We start from the raw sequence: 15,439 nt of genomic DNA on the forward strand, positions 1-15,439 counted from the left end.
TGCCCCCCCCCAATATTATTATTGTGCAGTTTTTTTAATAAACACAAATAATAATAATAATAATAAAATTATTATTATTATTATTATTATTATTATTATAGTAATTAGTAGGAGGGAGTATTTAATATTTGGGGGTACGTCTTGGAGTTAGGAAACCTACAACATTTTTTAAACAATATAACCATATTGAAACTGTAACATAATAAAAATGATAAAGAATACAATACAAATGCACGATCCTAATAAATAAATAAATTAGGGGGAATCGTCAACCCATATATTTCTCATTTCCATTATTAATCACGGCTAGGGATTTATAGTTACATTCAACCAAAAAAAAGGGGGGGGTGGTAATTCGAACATTTGTTTTTGTTCAAATGTGTCATCCGTAACGTTACAGCAGAAGCAGAAGCAGACTTTTTTGTCTCGAGCTGCCCATAAAACTTGCTCAATTTGGGATTCCTAGAATGAGTCAGAGCAGACGTCAACGGTATTAAACATGGGATTATTGTCTGATTTGCAGCACTGAAATGTCAATGCCTCGACAAAATTCACTGACGTGTTTTAACGCGTGTGTAATGTTTACATAATAAAACAATCACCGGAGTGAAAGAAGTGAGTAAAGATTGGGATCAAATTAAATGCTTTCATACCTCGAGATATAATCTCAGCACCCCTGCAGGCTCTTGTCATGTGTCATGATTCCAGGAAAACAACCCATTCACGCAAATGTGACGTAATGTCAACACATGATATTGATACAACTTTATTTAAATATAAATACTGCATATCTGTTTCAGTTTTGTGAAATGGTAACAATGTTCTATGTCAGAAATCTGAAGGAAGGACATCACATTGAACACTGTCATTAAAATGAAAAAAAAAAAAAACTAAATAAATCTTAAATAAATATATATTACATATATGTCAAGTGATCAAATTGTTTAATTACAAAAAAATTCTGTAATTAATTGCAATTAATCACATTTTCAACCACTATTTTTTGTGAATCATGTAACAGGTATTTACTTAATCACTACCGGTCCAGGTAAAATGAATAATATACCTTTTGACTTCTTCATCCGTCAATGGCAGTGGATGAGTTAATTTTTCTCTTCAAGACTTCATGCAAGGTTTCTGAACCTCCCGGGCGCCGAGCATGATGATCTTTTTCCTGAGTGGCCTCGACAGGCCTCAGGTGATGCAATGGCTATCGGACACTGGCCGAGGGAAACGCCAAAGTACGTGTTTGGGGCATCCTGGACCAGTCTAGTCCACATGGATAGTTGTTGTGATGGGCCTCTGGGGACTGCTTCTCGTCTGCCCGCCGTAGAGCCCCTTTCAGCCTGGCATGTTTTTGACATTTTGGTCATGCTCAGTCTCTGTGGTGTTTTTTTTTCTTTGTCAGATTCTCTTTGCTGCTCTTGGTTGCCGCTAGTTTAACTGTGTCCTTTCAGTATAATTTGTCAGTTTAGTTTACCATTATAAGTACTGATGAAACATTTTTGGATGCTCCATTGGGGACAAAACAGAAACACACACACCAATAATCAATGACATACTTTTTAATTGACAACAGTGGACAACTTTAAATACTGGCACAAAAAGTTTTCTGGTCACAAATGTACTAACATCAGTGTTACATGATCAGTCGTAGAACACATCACACAAGGTGAGGTACAAACTCAAAATGATATTTTTCTTTGAATGAGTAATTAGGAACGCAAAATATTCTACCGTGAACAAACAAGGCAGCGTGAGTTAACCTGCACAGCCATGTAATAAGGCACCCAATTTAATAACCGTATACAACTTGCTATCATTTCCCATTGCGTGTGTGACGTCACTGATGACAAGTTAATGCATCCCAGTGAGGAATATAGGCACAAACTGAATATTTCCCTTCCTTTGTGCTCATGTTTACAAGTGTGTTCATATGAGTCAGCGGCACTCTGTGCTACAGTAGTGTCACTTCTACAAACTAAACATTAATGGTTGTTGTGCATTGTAGTTAACTTCAAAGCCAAGTTTTGCATTTGCTTTGCATTGTCATTTTCATCAAAGCAACAGACATTAAAATGAAAATAAAAGGTCTCCTCGTGTTTAGTTTAAATGTCAGCTACAAGGAAAATGGATGTAAATATTCAATTCACTACGACAGGCTTTCCTAAACCTACAAGACAATACAATGTATTTCAATTATGATTATTCAGGATTTACAGTTTGTTAAATTTAGGTCCCGGGGAATCATTTAGAACTTGAGTTAAAAATGGTTGGAACCACTGCACAATGGTTAAAAATAATAAGCCCTTTTTTCTTGGTGCAATCATGTTGAAATGTTGCTTTCATTCCATTGGTCTTTTCATATATTTTTAATTAATGTATTTTCCGGGCTATGAGACGCTCGTTTATATAAGCCACAGCAACTCTTAAAAAAAGGCTATAAGAAGAAAAAAAAAACAATCGCGATTTAGCGTATTTTCTCAACTATAGAGCGCCCCTACTGGTGAAAAAATAATTCACAGATAAACCGCAATGTTGTATTAGCCGCATGGTTCAAAATTTAGGAAAAAACTGTAAATCTAGAACAAGAAAAAAAAAAGCACCGGTCTTCAAGAAAATCTAAATCTGTAGCCAACTACAGTAAATGAGATGATTTTATAATCCAGACCGACAATATCACATTGGTCCACATTAAAGATGACATAACAACACTGTTTTAACTGGCTCGCTTCTGTGTAAAACAAATAAATAATCATCATAATTACCCTTATTCTTTAATGAGTTATTTAAGTGTTTTATATTTGCATTTATTGTATAATGAATTTTAAAAAACTAAACATAAACATAAATATTCCAGTAATTCTAATCTAATAAATTACGTTTTCAAAATAAAAACAAATGTTTAATTTCACATACAAGTCAGTGCTAGTGTATTTAGTTAATTTTCCACAGTGCAAAGCAGAGGAGTGCTTTAGTGTAGTTCCCCAGGGATCCACACTGCCCCCTAGCTGTGGGGAGAGCTCCCAGCAGCACTGTTGGTCCTTCTGTTAATTGTCACCGTCTATCAAGCGTCAGTCCATTTCAGCTTGTCCTTTGTGGTTCCACATGAAGAGTGGGCCAAACTCCACATAAAAACTAAATAAAGGTGAAATTCAGGAATTAATCAAGGTGCAATTTTTCCATTGCTGTCAAAATTCCAATCCGGTGTTGGGCACATAAGATAATAATAATCAACATACCTTTACTTTTGGTCTGTACTTGAGGTAGGTTGTTCTGATTTGCAAACTAAAACAAAAAATGAGGAAAAACATGAATATGCTTCAACATGTTTCATCACAGCGGTAATGTGAATGAGGCGTTTACCTGAGAAGTATGTGCAAGTACGAGCCCAAGCCTGTGAAGATGTGCCACCAGGCATGGAACTGTGTTACCACTCCGACGCCAGGTGGGAGTGTTTGTCTAGTGGCTCTACAATGCGGGAAGCAAAAAGACGAGACATAACATGGGTCACCTTTAGTCAACACACGCACAAATGATTCGTGAATGAATATTTTGAACAATTTTTTGATTCAAATGATTCAGTTCACTTAAAAGAAATGACATGGACAGGTGACACTAATCAGCTCCTAATTAGTTTAAAAAAAACATCACAGCTGTCACCAATACTCCCAGGGCCTCTCATTCACGGCTGATTGAGAACGCTTGACGTTAAGCTAGCTTGCGCCGCACCACACAGCTCTCTCTCTCTCTCTAAGTAACGAATTCTCAGTTCAGTGGCGGCAAATAAGATACTCTTCTTACAAGTAACGCTTTCATTAAAGGCAGACAACGAGTTTTAAGTGAGCAATGCACCGAGCAACTAGAGAAAACATGAAAAAATGGTGAAGCTAGCACTAATCACGAACGTAAAATGCAGAGTTGGGAAAGACCAAATGAGTAAGTAGGTGGACAGTGTGATTTTTACAGAAGTCTGCTAAAACATGACTTTTGGCGCAGGGAGGAAGCAGATATGAACGGAGATTTTGTATTACAATTACTGACTATCTAAAGATAAAATAAGATGACAGCTACATTAGCACATATTTGACCAACAGCGGGAACACCCGTTTAGGCAGATGTCAACCATGACAAGAAGCTAGAGGTCAAAAGTATAATAAATATTTTGAATATCAATCCTCCTTTACATTCACTATTACACATAATTACACATTTATACATGTGTGACGGCAAGTAGTACATTATTTTAAAAACATCATAGTGTCCTTGTATTATTAAGTGATCTTTTATTGTTTCGATTGTATGATGTCATTTTCATACATCTTTAACTGACAACGTAGTGTGAAAATGTCCTCACTTTACAACAATTAGAGCGACAATGCATTGCTCGTCGCTTTACAAAAACTCACCTTAATGAGTTACAGAAGATATTGTCAATGTTCCACAGCAGAAAGCCTAACATAAATACACCTAAGGAGGTGTAACATAAAGGCCGTAACCATGGATAAACCCTACAAATCAGACAAATGTAACAAAGGAGTTATTATTTTCTTAATATTGATGAGCAGGGATTTTTTTGGGGGGGCAAACTTACCATGTAACAATGAAGACAGATCGTATCACTAGACAAGCCACTAAAGCACCATACATGACCTAAAAAAAAAGACAACCCGGTTCAGAAAAAGCATGTGATGGCTAAGTGTCTTAAATCCGACATGCAGCAAACCCAATGTTTACTCTAGCTACATAAAAACCGAAGGCAGACTGATCCCCAAAAGCAAACAAGAAAGATCACAAAGCGGAACACAAACGTACCTGGTGAAACACCGGTTCCTTCCAAAGTAAGTAGACCTGCAACACATCATCTCGGAATATCAAACACGTCATGTGGAATGCGCAACAAAGGCCACGTACGGTACATGATGAGCAACAAAGTGATACTCACCACAGTTACTGTAATGCTGAAGATTAATAATAGCGCTACAGGAAAGCGGCTTATGCCGTTTCCTTGTTTGAAGCACTCATATCTGGGAAAAAATAAGCTATTTTGTAATGTTCACCTTGACATGCTGACTTAATAAATCCATTCGTACACATGAGTGGTAGAAGGTCATCAAAAGAGACGTACATTTTTGCAATCTATCACCATACAATGATTAGATTGGTCAAATTGTGGCTTTAATCTTGTGTTGGCAGTTTGAGCTCTTCGAAATTTAGCAAGGGTAACTTTCAGACGATCATCCAGATATTAACTCATTCTGTCGGCAAGAAACAAATCATGGTTTGTGTTTGTTGATTTTGGTTTAGTGTTTTGTTTCTTGTATTCCCTTCTGTTCTTTTGGTGTGTCTTTCGTTAAAGCTTATTGTGTCCACCTGTGTTGACCAATCGGCTTCCTCCAACCTTTTGTGTCTTGTTCAGGTGTTCCTTGTTGGCTCGTCAATTTGTTTGTATTTAGTTCCCTGCTTCCTTTCATTCTTGTCGGTTCATTGTCAATGTATCGGATCGGCTGTCCACTGTGTTTCGGTTTTCTTAGTCATGTGGAAGTTATTTTGTCACTTGACCCATGTTGTTTTGATCATTTTGTATTTCTGAGTTTGCCTTTTTGTTTTCTTCAATCAAATACCCTTTAAGTTTCCCCTGCCTGGCTTCCCAAATGCTCAACACATAAAAGCTTTCTAAGGCACAAGTTGTTGACTTTTTTGTACTTGTACAGTGGGATCACGGCTTTTGAGGCGTATTTTCTTGAGGATCGGGACTTGGTTTGCCTTTGACTTAAGTGTTTAGCATCCACTGCATTCAGAATCTTTAAAAAACTTGAAATCCAAAATACATAGCTACTTACAGACAGTAGACAAAGACACACGTGCTGTAAATCATCGGCAACTCGTCCAGCAGCTGCAAATGACGATGACAACAAAATATGCATCGTGTCCTCAATGTTGAATGTTTTTTTCAGTTTGAATACATTAGGCAACAATGTATCCTTATTCAGTGACTTTTTAAAGCCGACTTATGCACATCGCCTGAAGAAAACTGATCAAATATATTCAAGGGCTCTCTCGTTTCTGACAAATTGCAAGATTATGAATGACGCGTAACGAAATTGTTTGATTATCGGACGAACCGATTATCTGGGCCGATATTTGGCATTTTGCCGATTATCGGCATCAGACTTTTTTTTTTTTACTTTCAAGGCCGATAAATTAAAAAAGCTGGTTTATTTTGGCTCGCTGAGTCGCATCTCTCTCTCACTCTCGCTCTCGCGCTCTCTCTTTGGTGTGCTCGTAGCCCTGCCTGCAGAGGCAGATTGTCCCACTCACAGATTGATTACTTGTGCAGCCAATCAACAGTAAGCTGCGTGTTTGCTTTTTACCACAGTCACGCGCACTACGGGGAAGGTTCTACGAGCGGAGGAAGGTCCAGCGACAGACTTTTCCGAAAATGTATATTAATTGTCAGTCTACTACAACAAAGTTGTCTATTTTCTAAAATCTAAAAAAAAGAGTCTTGACATGTTATTAATCACTAATAGTATTATAAATATGTACTTCAAAGGATTTGAACTAAGTCAAGTATAGGGGTTTTTACTTTTCAAAATTTTGACACCATTTTACCCCTTTTTTCTAGAACTGGATATCGGTTATCGGCATCCATGACTATGAATAATCGTATCGGCCCTGAAAAACGCAGTCTATCACTAGCGTAGATGCATCGCACGGTATGGAGCTCATGTTAAGTCAATGTGATCCAATTATCTTCAGTTATTACGAGGAATTTAACATTTTGACACCATATAACTCTTTTCTTCAACCAATGAATATCGGCTTCAAATATCGGTTATCGGCATCCATGACTACTAATAATCGTATCGGAATCGGCCCTGAAAAAAAGCATATCAGTCTATCACTAGTTCAAATAAATGAACAGTTGCCTCAGTTCAACATTTGCCATCATTGCTGGCCATTACTTCAGTTTCACTTTCTATCATTCAGCATACCTGCATCTCGTAGAGCAATGTCATGTGGAAGCACCAGGAACCAATGCCGACAGCTGAGGGACACACACAAACCAAAAAAAAATTATAATAATGTCACTCTTGTCTACTTCAAAGATTAGGCTGACGTCAGCAGGATTTTACTGCTCTGACATTGACGGTAACACTGGAGGATGTTGAAATACAGAAACAGTTCGACAGGAAGAAGGAAATCAATGCAGTTGATATGTGACCTGAAAAAGACTGACCTGCAAGTCCAAGGAAAGAGAGGATGTAGCAGAACTCAAGGCCATCACGAAATGTCTGGATGGCGCCACAAATGGGAGGAAGAATCATAATCAGGTTGCTGACAGTGTTCCCTGCACAGGCAAGCACACAGGTGCGTCGCAGTGAGACGAGACGAGCACTGTGTCTCTGTTATTGTGCGGCCTGAAGATTGGGAGGAGTTCAAGGACATGGCGGGCCGACAGCTTCGAGTTATGACAACATCATAGAAAACCTTGGTGTCTTATTGCTGTAACCTAATCGTTGCACAAGACGCTCAGGCTAAAAATGAAATAAAAAAATATGTGTAACTGCTCGTACTGTTTGGAGAAGACACAACCACAATATTTCGACAGTGATGGAAGTATACAAATATTTCAATTTTTTTTTTGCATGTTAAAGAAAATAATATCGAAGGAGGTTCAGCACGACTTTTAAACTATATGAATTGATTTATATTTTTATAGCTTATTCCGACGTGACGGGGAGATCGCACAAGTGGTCACCATTGTTTTGCCTTATCAGTTCAAAAAAACAGAACAGATTACCAGTATTTTCTCGTCCAACACACCTTCTATTTAACTGCAGGCGCTTGATAGAGCACCTGATAATGGACAGACTTTGCTCACTGGACTATAAATGCATATAAGACATTCACTCCTTGGTTACTTGGAAATCAACAACGCGGAATGAACACAAACATTAGTTCAAGGAAGGGATTTCAACAATAGTCTTTTCTTTATTGGCCCTTGAATAATGCTGCATTCCAGAGAGTCATTGTTACCTGAATGACCACAATGCCAACGCGACCTGTGTCGTCGGTGTAAACAAAAAGCTCAAATTGTCAGTATGGGGGTTGCACTAGTCAGACCATGTTTGGGGAACATTAAAAAAAAAAATTATCGTGTCGGAATAAAAACTAATCTGATCACTTAAATTAATTATCAGGGGGGGCGATTTTTTGTATTATTGTAATATATGTATATATATATGAATACATATATATTATTAATTTATCTATTTATCTACTGTTTGCTAATTTATATGACATCATATGGAAAGCGCTTTGTTACATCTCCAGATGTTGTGAAATAAACTTGAATTGTATTGTATGGTATGGTTCGGCATTTAGTGCTCGCCCAACTGAAATAAAATAGACGAGAATATTTAATAACGTGACCAATGGTTGTAAACAAATAGTCTGCTTGTTAAGAATGGGTTGTTATCAATGAGAACATCAAGGCCAGTGCAAATCTTGCGCATGTTCGAGCGATTGTTTCTTGACAAACCTGTTTTGTTTTTCGCTTTTGCACGGAGGTTTTATTACTTTCTTTGTGTCGTGGATACGTTTACGATTTTAAATGAGATGTACATTGGAATTGTGTTGCAGCATAAACGCACCTCATTTCATTGTGGAAGGAACCGTGGAGCTATTCTGGGAAGCGGGGAATGTTTCCGTGTGGGTCGGACTGATTGTGGTTTGTTAAATGATGAGAATACAAGCTTAAAAACTAATCAACCAACAATGCAACTCCGCGTAATGTTGACGTCGCGGTTTGAGGGGCGATCGGTGCCATCCCAGCCTCTCGCATTAATCCCCCATCATACACGTCGGTTGTTTAGCGGTTACTCACAGAATTCCGCGATGTAGTAAGAGACGACATAATTCTCTTCACACCAGTCGAGCGTGGAAGTGGGCCGCCCCCAATAGCCGTGCCTGTCCAACAAGGGAGCCATGATGGAAGCGGAGGAGGTTGTGTGGCCACTAACGGATTTGTAGTCCCATCCTCGGCGATTGTGCGCAGCCTATGGCAGCTCGAGGCGCCCTCCTCGCGAGAGATGGCGACTTGGTGAGAGGGGCAGCGATGTCACTTGAGCTCCAAAAAGTCCGCACACAAACGTGGGTGGTTTGTTGCCAGTGACGCCATCTCCATCACTGTTTGATGTCTTGCACGCCACCCTGGTGTCGATTTACGTGTACTACGTTGCAGTGGCGGTTGGTGGACTTCTCAAGAGGGGTGTGTGGGGGGGGTTGATTTTGGAGAGAGATTTGTCTCGATGAAAATTAAATATGCAATTCTGCCATTGAAGTGTTGAATGTGCGTTTGTGCAGAAATAAACATTTCGTCCCAAGGACAGACGTACATCTTTGAGACGATGTTTTTTTGTTCTTTAAAGGGACACTTGATTGACGTTGACATTGTCACTTATATAATAGGTGTTACACATAAAAATGACATCAGTACTAAAATGCCCCCTTCCCCTAAAAGACGGATTTAAGTTTTTGTTTGGGATGAGATTTACAACAAATTGGCACGCCCCCTTGTGGACGTCTTTTTTTCAGCGTCTATGTCACAACAGGGAGGCAAGCGATGTAATATTGCCCACTCACAGTTCTGTTGTTTATATTTTATTTTATTTTTTTATATTATATAATATTATATTACATTTTATTTTATTTTATTTTATTTTATTTTATTTTATTTTATTTTATTTTATTTTATTTTATTTTATTTTGTTTTATTTTATTTTATTTTATTTTATTTTATTTTATTTTATTTTATTTTATTTTATTTTATTCCCAACAATCAATTTCAGAAAATACCTTAATCCATATCCCGGCACTCCAACAAACCACCAAATTTTGGGGTAAATTTTTAATAAACAAATATCGCAGTGTATCAGGAGCATGATAAGACAATAATGCTCCTGATGGTGACCAATCCAAGGTTAAGTCTGCATTTTTGCCCAAATGTCAGCTTGCATCTGGATAGAAAATAAATATATGTATAAAACATAACATAGCATGTGAAGAAATAAAGGAATTAAGTTGGCTATTTCTAAAATAACAAAACAGTCAGCAAAGTAGCGTTTTCCTGGTGTGCTGGGCAAGTCCCTGAGAAACTGTAATATAATTTTCACTCGACAGAAGTAGCAAAATGGCCGCCCTGAGATTTTCCAAAAACACATACATTTTATATTTTACCGCACTTACTCATATTCCACAAATGCATAGAAAATATTCTTTTGGGGAGGACTTCCCCTTTAAATAGAAACATCCCGAAGAGCACACAATCCCACCTTACTGGTATTTCACGGTCTTATTGAAATTGCCATGAAAGCCTGCATGCCACAAACACGCTCGAGGCTAAATTCCCACTCGAAACGAAAAACAGAAACCTTGGATGAAAAAGCACAGAGGACATGCCCACACCAAATACCTACAACATCTTTGAGTCATTATCTTGTTTTCATGTTCACTGAAAAGTCAAGACAAACGACAGAAAACGTCATTTTCTTTTTGAAATTCAAATTGTATTTGGCAGGGATAGCTCATATCAAACCAATGTTGACCAAATCAAAGTGAATAGGAGGGGCAAAGGTAAGAGCAGTCATCCTGAACACGATACCCTTTTCATCGTTGGATAAAACCAACAATATTTACGAGCACATCGGAAACCATTTTAGACTTGACACAACCCCTCCCCTAAATTCAAGTAGTTTGTCATTTTACAGCGTTACACAAAATAAGACTTTGCTGCGAACAAAGATGCACTCTTCAGATGCTAGTGGAATGGTATCAGTTAGTGATGGGAAAATGAAGCTTCAAATTTGCTTCATGAACCAGTTGTTGTATTTTTTGAGTCCTGTAGATGGCACTGTTGGTTTAAATAAAGGTTTCAAAAAATGGCAATCAGTGTACTGTCAACCCAATGTTGAACGGAGAGTGCCATCTAGTGGAATCCAAAAATACTACAACTGCTTCATGAAGCAGATTTGAAGCTTCATTTACCCATCACTAGTATCAGTGCTTGACAGGAATGTGCTTCTATAACTAATTAACATTTTCTCTCTCACGTGCACACGTCAAATTAAAGACAAGTCAGTAAGTGGTTATAATTCATCCCTCATCTTTTCACCCTTTGGCCTGACCATCCTGCCAATAAATAGGATGGAGTTCGTCTTGCGGTCCTTCACCAAGAAGATGAAAGGATGGTCGACGTAGAACAGCTTGGGCGATTTCAGCTTGTCACTGCTAAAGATGGTGGTGTCCATCTCATTTCCATCCGTGGATAACTCCATCGTCGCTGCATGGAAGACACTGGACAGGTAGAGGTCCTTCTTCCCAGACATGTTGGACAGGTCCGCTTTGGATTTGTTCACTGCCTCTGTCAGGCCCAACCTCTCAAGATGTTTCTGTGGACGAATAAACAGATGACGCAGGATGAACTCTGAAATATTTCAATTCGAGTTTTTACGTTGACTATTACCTGCAAGTTGTGGCTGACTTCCATGCTGACTTTGGGCATAGACAACGCCACTGCTGTCTGCTGCATCTTACTCAGCCAAATATCGAGCTGCTTCTTGTTCAACATCTTCTCCACTCCCTCCAAATTGTCCACTTGATACGGCATGATGAACACCACGCTAGACTTTTTATGGGCCAGCGGCATGCTCAGAATGGACAATTTATTGGTTTCGTCATCATAGAAGTCATATATACCTAGTAGAGCAAATTAGTGTAGTATAAATATTACATGTGTAAATAAATATAAATATTATACAGGTGCAACGATTAGTCGATTAATTAACAACACCGTGATTATCAAATTTTAGAATCATTTAGAAACAGTTTAAATTTATATTGACCAAATTTCAGTAAATATTTCATCCTTGTTTTCAATCAAACCAAAACATTTGCAGATATCTGCTTTTATTTTGAAAAACAATGTTCTGACATGTTACAAACCAAACCAGTCACTGAATCATTAATTTATGTTAGCGCATTTTTTGGGCTGTGAATTTTTTAACGAATGAATGCAATCTAAATAATTCATCGATTAATCGACAGATTAATCGATTATTACCATTTATTTTAGTTTCCGCTCCATTTCCCTTGCTCATGCAGCTAATAGCTCAAAAATTTCATACGCCATTTAATTCCACACCAAAGGACGACCTACCGGTGCGGTGCATCATCTCTATCCCGACAGTGTAGCTATGGGGGACCATGAACCCACGCTTGTCAACCATCTTGTGATGGAATTGCTCATCCCAGTGAGCTGTGGAAAAAGAGAAAAAAATGTCCATTCATAAAACATTAATCCATCAATCTATTTTCCATTTATCTGATTTTGGGTCATGGGGCATTAGATCAGCAGGAAAGCTTATGAGGTGGTGAGCAGTTGACAGCTCAACACATTTTCTTCATCATAAGGATTTGAGCTGTGCCTTGTGTCGTTCTTGACCGCAGGAATTGGTTGCCTTGGGTGACCCAACCACGGAAATAAAGATCCCTGACAACCTAGCTCCTTTGGATTATTGGAATATACCGTATTTTCCAGACTATAAACCGCTACTTTTTTGCTAGATTTTGAACCATGCAGCTAATATAACGGTGTGGCTTTTCTGTGGATTTTTCTTTCACCAGTAGGGGGTGCTCTACAGTTCAGAAAATACGCAAAATAAATCTCGATTTTTTTTTTCTCTTGGGTCTGTCCTGTTTTAATTAGCAAAGTTGTTGTCGCGTTAAAAGGCACTGTTTTAACAATCTGTTTATGTACCTTTATGTGCGTTCAGAGTACAAAATGATTCTGTACATGCAGTAAACAACAATTTTTTTTTCAACATAGGAAACTGCGGCTTATAGCCTGATGCGGCTGGTATTTCTGTTTTTTTTGTTGTTGTTGTTTTTTTTTCTTCAAACTGGTTGATGCGGCTTATGTACAGGTCCGGAAAATACGGTACAAACTTGGTAAAATGGCTGCTCAAGGAGGTTCTATAATACTCCCACTCAAATTTATAGTCGTGTACTAAATTTCTAAGCCATCAAGGCTCGAAGCAACATTTTTATTTGCGAAGCAGTTTTGCTTAGTTTTTCAAGTAGGAGCAATATGAAACTCACAAGCTACAATCCCAAATTTATTTCCAATCTTGGATTGCGATTATGCACCCGTGACCCAAGTGAGAAAAACCAGAATGGAAAATGGCATATAAACAATTTTCATACTTACGTTTGAAAAACATAGCGTTGATTAGCATCGCACCATCCGTCTTTTCTACGTCCTTCGTGACTTCGGGCACTTTGCCGTCAGTGGATTTCGAAGCCCATTCATTGATGGCATTCAGAGCACTTTTCTTATCTTTGAAATTAATTTTGGATTGGTCGCAATTGTAATGTTTTTTGCTGCTCTTCACGAAAGCATCCACAAAATTGACAGTGCTGGGTCCATACAGGCGGTTGCTGATCTTCCAGGTGACGTTGCGTGTCTTGGGGTCGCTCACCTCAGTCAGAAGTTCAGCCAAGCCCGAATGCAGCTGCTCGTCCGTCACTTTGGCTGCATTCAGAACGCTTTTGACCTGAGAGGCAGTCGTGGCTTTTCCTCCAAGAGCCACGACACCCAGCGAGGACGCCACCACCACAGGAGAAAGAAGGATATTTTCGACATTTTTCTCCTTGGCCATATCTTGGTAAAGACTAAAAGCCAATTTGGCACTGTTGTCCGCCAGCGTGGTGGCGTGTTTACTCAGGACTTTATCGGCAGAAGCAGCCGTGGCAGCCGATGCTGCTGTTGCCAGGAGGGCGAGAGCTACCACATTTCGCCACATGGTGAAGAGTCTACAAGTGAAAACCTAAAAGATGACATGAAGAAGAAAAAAAAAAGGCATGGATCTTTTGATTATCCTCCACCACTGGCGACTACAAATCTTGTTGTCTCGTTAATCAACCCACGCGTGCATTCTCTTGAATGTAATAATGATCAGAAATTTGAAAAACTTTACTCGTGAGTTAATGTTTCGGAATTTGCGGGAAATGGATATGCTCCAAATTATGGCCGTGCAATACGAGTTTTTTTTTTCCTTGTGATATATTTAGAAAATAATATCTGGGATACTGGGTTAGGCTTGCAATTCATAGATCTCACAAGACAAGTATTATATAACAGCCACGTAGACAGCAGCTGGGTGTATTGGAGCCAAAACCATTTGGACCTCAGATGCTTATGTCTACAACTTATCTGATTTCTTTTTTTTTCTTTTTCTTTTTTTTTTTACCTTATTCATCTTATTGGCTGAGAACATTCATGGTCATTTCTATAAGATTTACATTCATGTAATATAAGAAAAATCAGCTTGAAATGAAAGTTATCATTTTTTATACTCTATATTTGATTACAAGTCAGAGATGATAACTGTTAAGCTGCCGCAACACGATACGTCTCGACTTACTAAAATAATAATTTAGTTATTAAAAAAAAACACATGCAAAGTAATACAAAGACAAAGTATGTGCATAATGTTTTAAATTGGGTCAAACAGTCAAGTTCTGATCATGCTGTGCTCTGAAACCTCTTTTTTTTTTTTTTTTCAAAGTAGAACATTTCACAAATTCTTAAACAACAAAAGCCTCCAAAGGCATCCCTTAAGCTTCTCCCAAATCTCAACTCGCGATCTCTTTTCACATGCCTGGGCAATAATCAGGAGTTGAACACTCCTCACTGTTACTCCCCTCTATTTATACTTCGATCTTACCTTATGAGGCTTTTTAAGTAATTCCACCGCCTGTTCCAAATCCGTTTCCAAATGCAACTCGGAATATTTTATTTTCTCCTGATGTCCGAAGGGAGACTTTTGTGAAAGAGTTGCAGGATTATAGCTCAGTTTTCAGTGACCAAAAAAAAAAAAAAAATCTATGCACTGGAGTCTTGTTTCCAGGATGTCCCGCCCATGTATCCCAAGTGCGGTGGGAGAAGAATCCTCCCCCCATGTCAGGACCTCAAGCCCTAAACTGCAGCTGTGCAGAAGCATTCAGATATATATAATAAAAGTCAATGTAATATGTCTCAATAATATGGAAATCTAAATAAAAAAATATAAACCTTTTTAAAAACTATGCTACAACAATATCAAATGTATTTATGGAATGCATGTTAAAAAACTTTTTATTATTTTTTTTATGTAGTACCATTTTCTTCAAAATGGTTCATCTGGGACTAAGAAATATGGGAAGTGAACATTCCTGTTGCATATTTCCCACATTATACAAGTCCCTCTCCGTCTTGATGCGAACCGTGCCCATCCCCCGAGCGCAGGAGTTGCTCTGAGAGACATGCAGGAAGTTACAGAAGAAGCGGATGTGCGTCCGCTTGACCATTTGTGTTCTGTAAAGCTTATTTGTG

General features: G+C 38.4%; 2 protein-coding genes across 2 annotated transcripts; both read right to left on the bottom strand.

Annotated features, from left to right (window-relative positions):
- Positions 1–2,639: 2,639 nt before the first annotated feature.
- On the bottom strand, positions 2,640–9,227 carry acer3 (alkaline ceramidase 3). Its single transcript, XM_088280270.1, has 11 exons — positions 8,894–9,227; positions 7,244–7,354; positions 6,999–7,051; positions 5,844–5,896; positions 4,946–5,027; positions 4,816–4,851; positions 4,595–4,653; positions 4,410–4,511; positions 3,367–3,471; positions 3,243–3,288; positions 2,640–3,138 (listed from the first exon to the last, which is right to left on the bottom strand). The coding sequence occupies exons 1-11, from the start codon at positions 8,994–8,996 to the stop codon at positions 3,085–3,087; spliced, it is 804 nt and encodes a 267-aa protein (XP_088136396.1). The 5' UTR covers positions 8,997–9,227; the 3' UTR covers positions 2,640–3,084.
- A 695-nt stretch (positions 9,228–9,922) lies between these two features.
- On the bottom strand, positions 9,923–14,960 carry serpinh1a (serpin peptidase inhibitor, clade H (heat shock protein 47), member 1a). Its single transcript, XM_088280305.1, has 5 exons — positions 14,793–14,960; positions 13,274–13,892; positions 12,224–12,322; positions 11,531–11,763; positions 9,923–11,456 (listed from the first exon to the last, which is right to left on the bottom strand). Exons 2-5 carry the CDS (start codon positions 13,866–13,868, stop codon positions 11,154–11,156), a joined length of 1,230 nt encoding a protein of 409 aa, XP_088136431.1. The 5' UTR covers positions 13,869–13,892; positions 14,793–14,960; the 3' UTR covers positions 9,923–11,153.
- Between the last annotated feature and the right edge of the window lie 479 nt (positions 14,961–15,439).

This window comes from Idiotropiscis lumnitzeri, chromosome 17, assembly GCF_059441095.1.
Source record: "Idiotropiscis lumnitzeri isolate Australia: NSW breed Sydney's pygmy pipehorse chromosome 17, RoL_Ilum_1.0, whole genome shotgun sequence".
Taxonomy (NCBI): Eukaryota; Metazoa; Chordata; class Actinopteri; order Syngnathiformes; family Syngnathidae; genus Idiotropiscis; species Idiotropiscis lumnitzeri.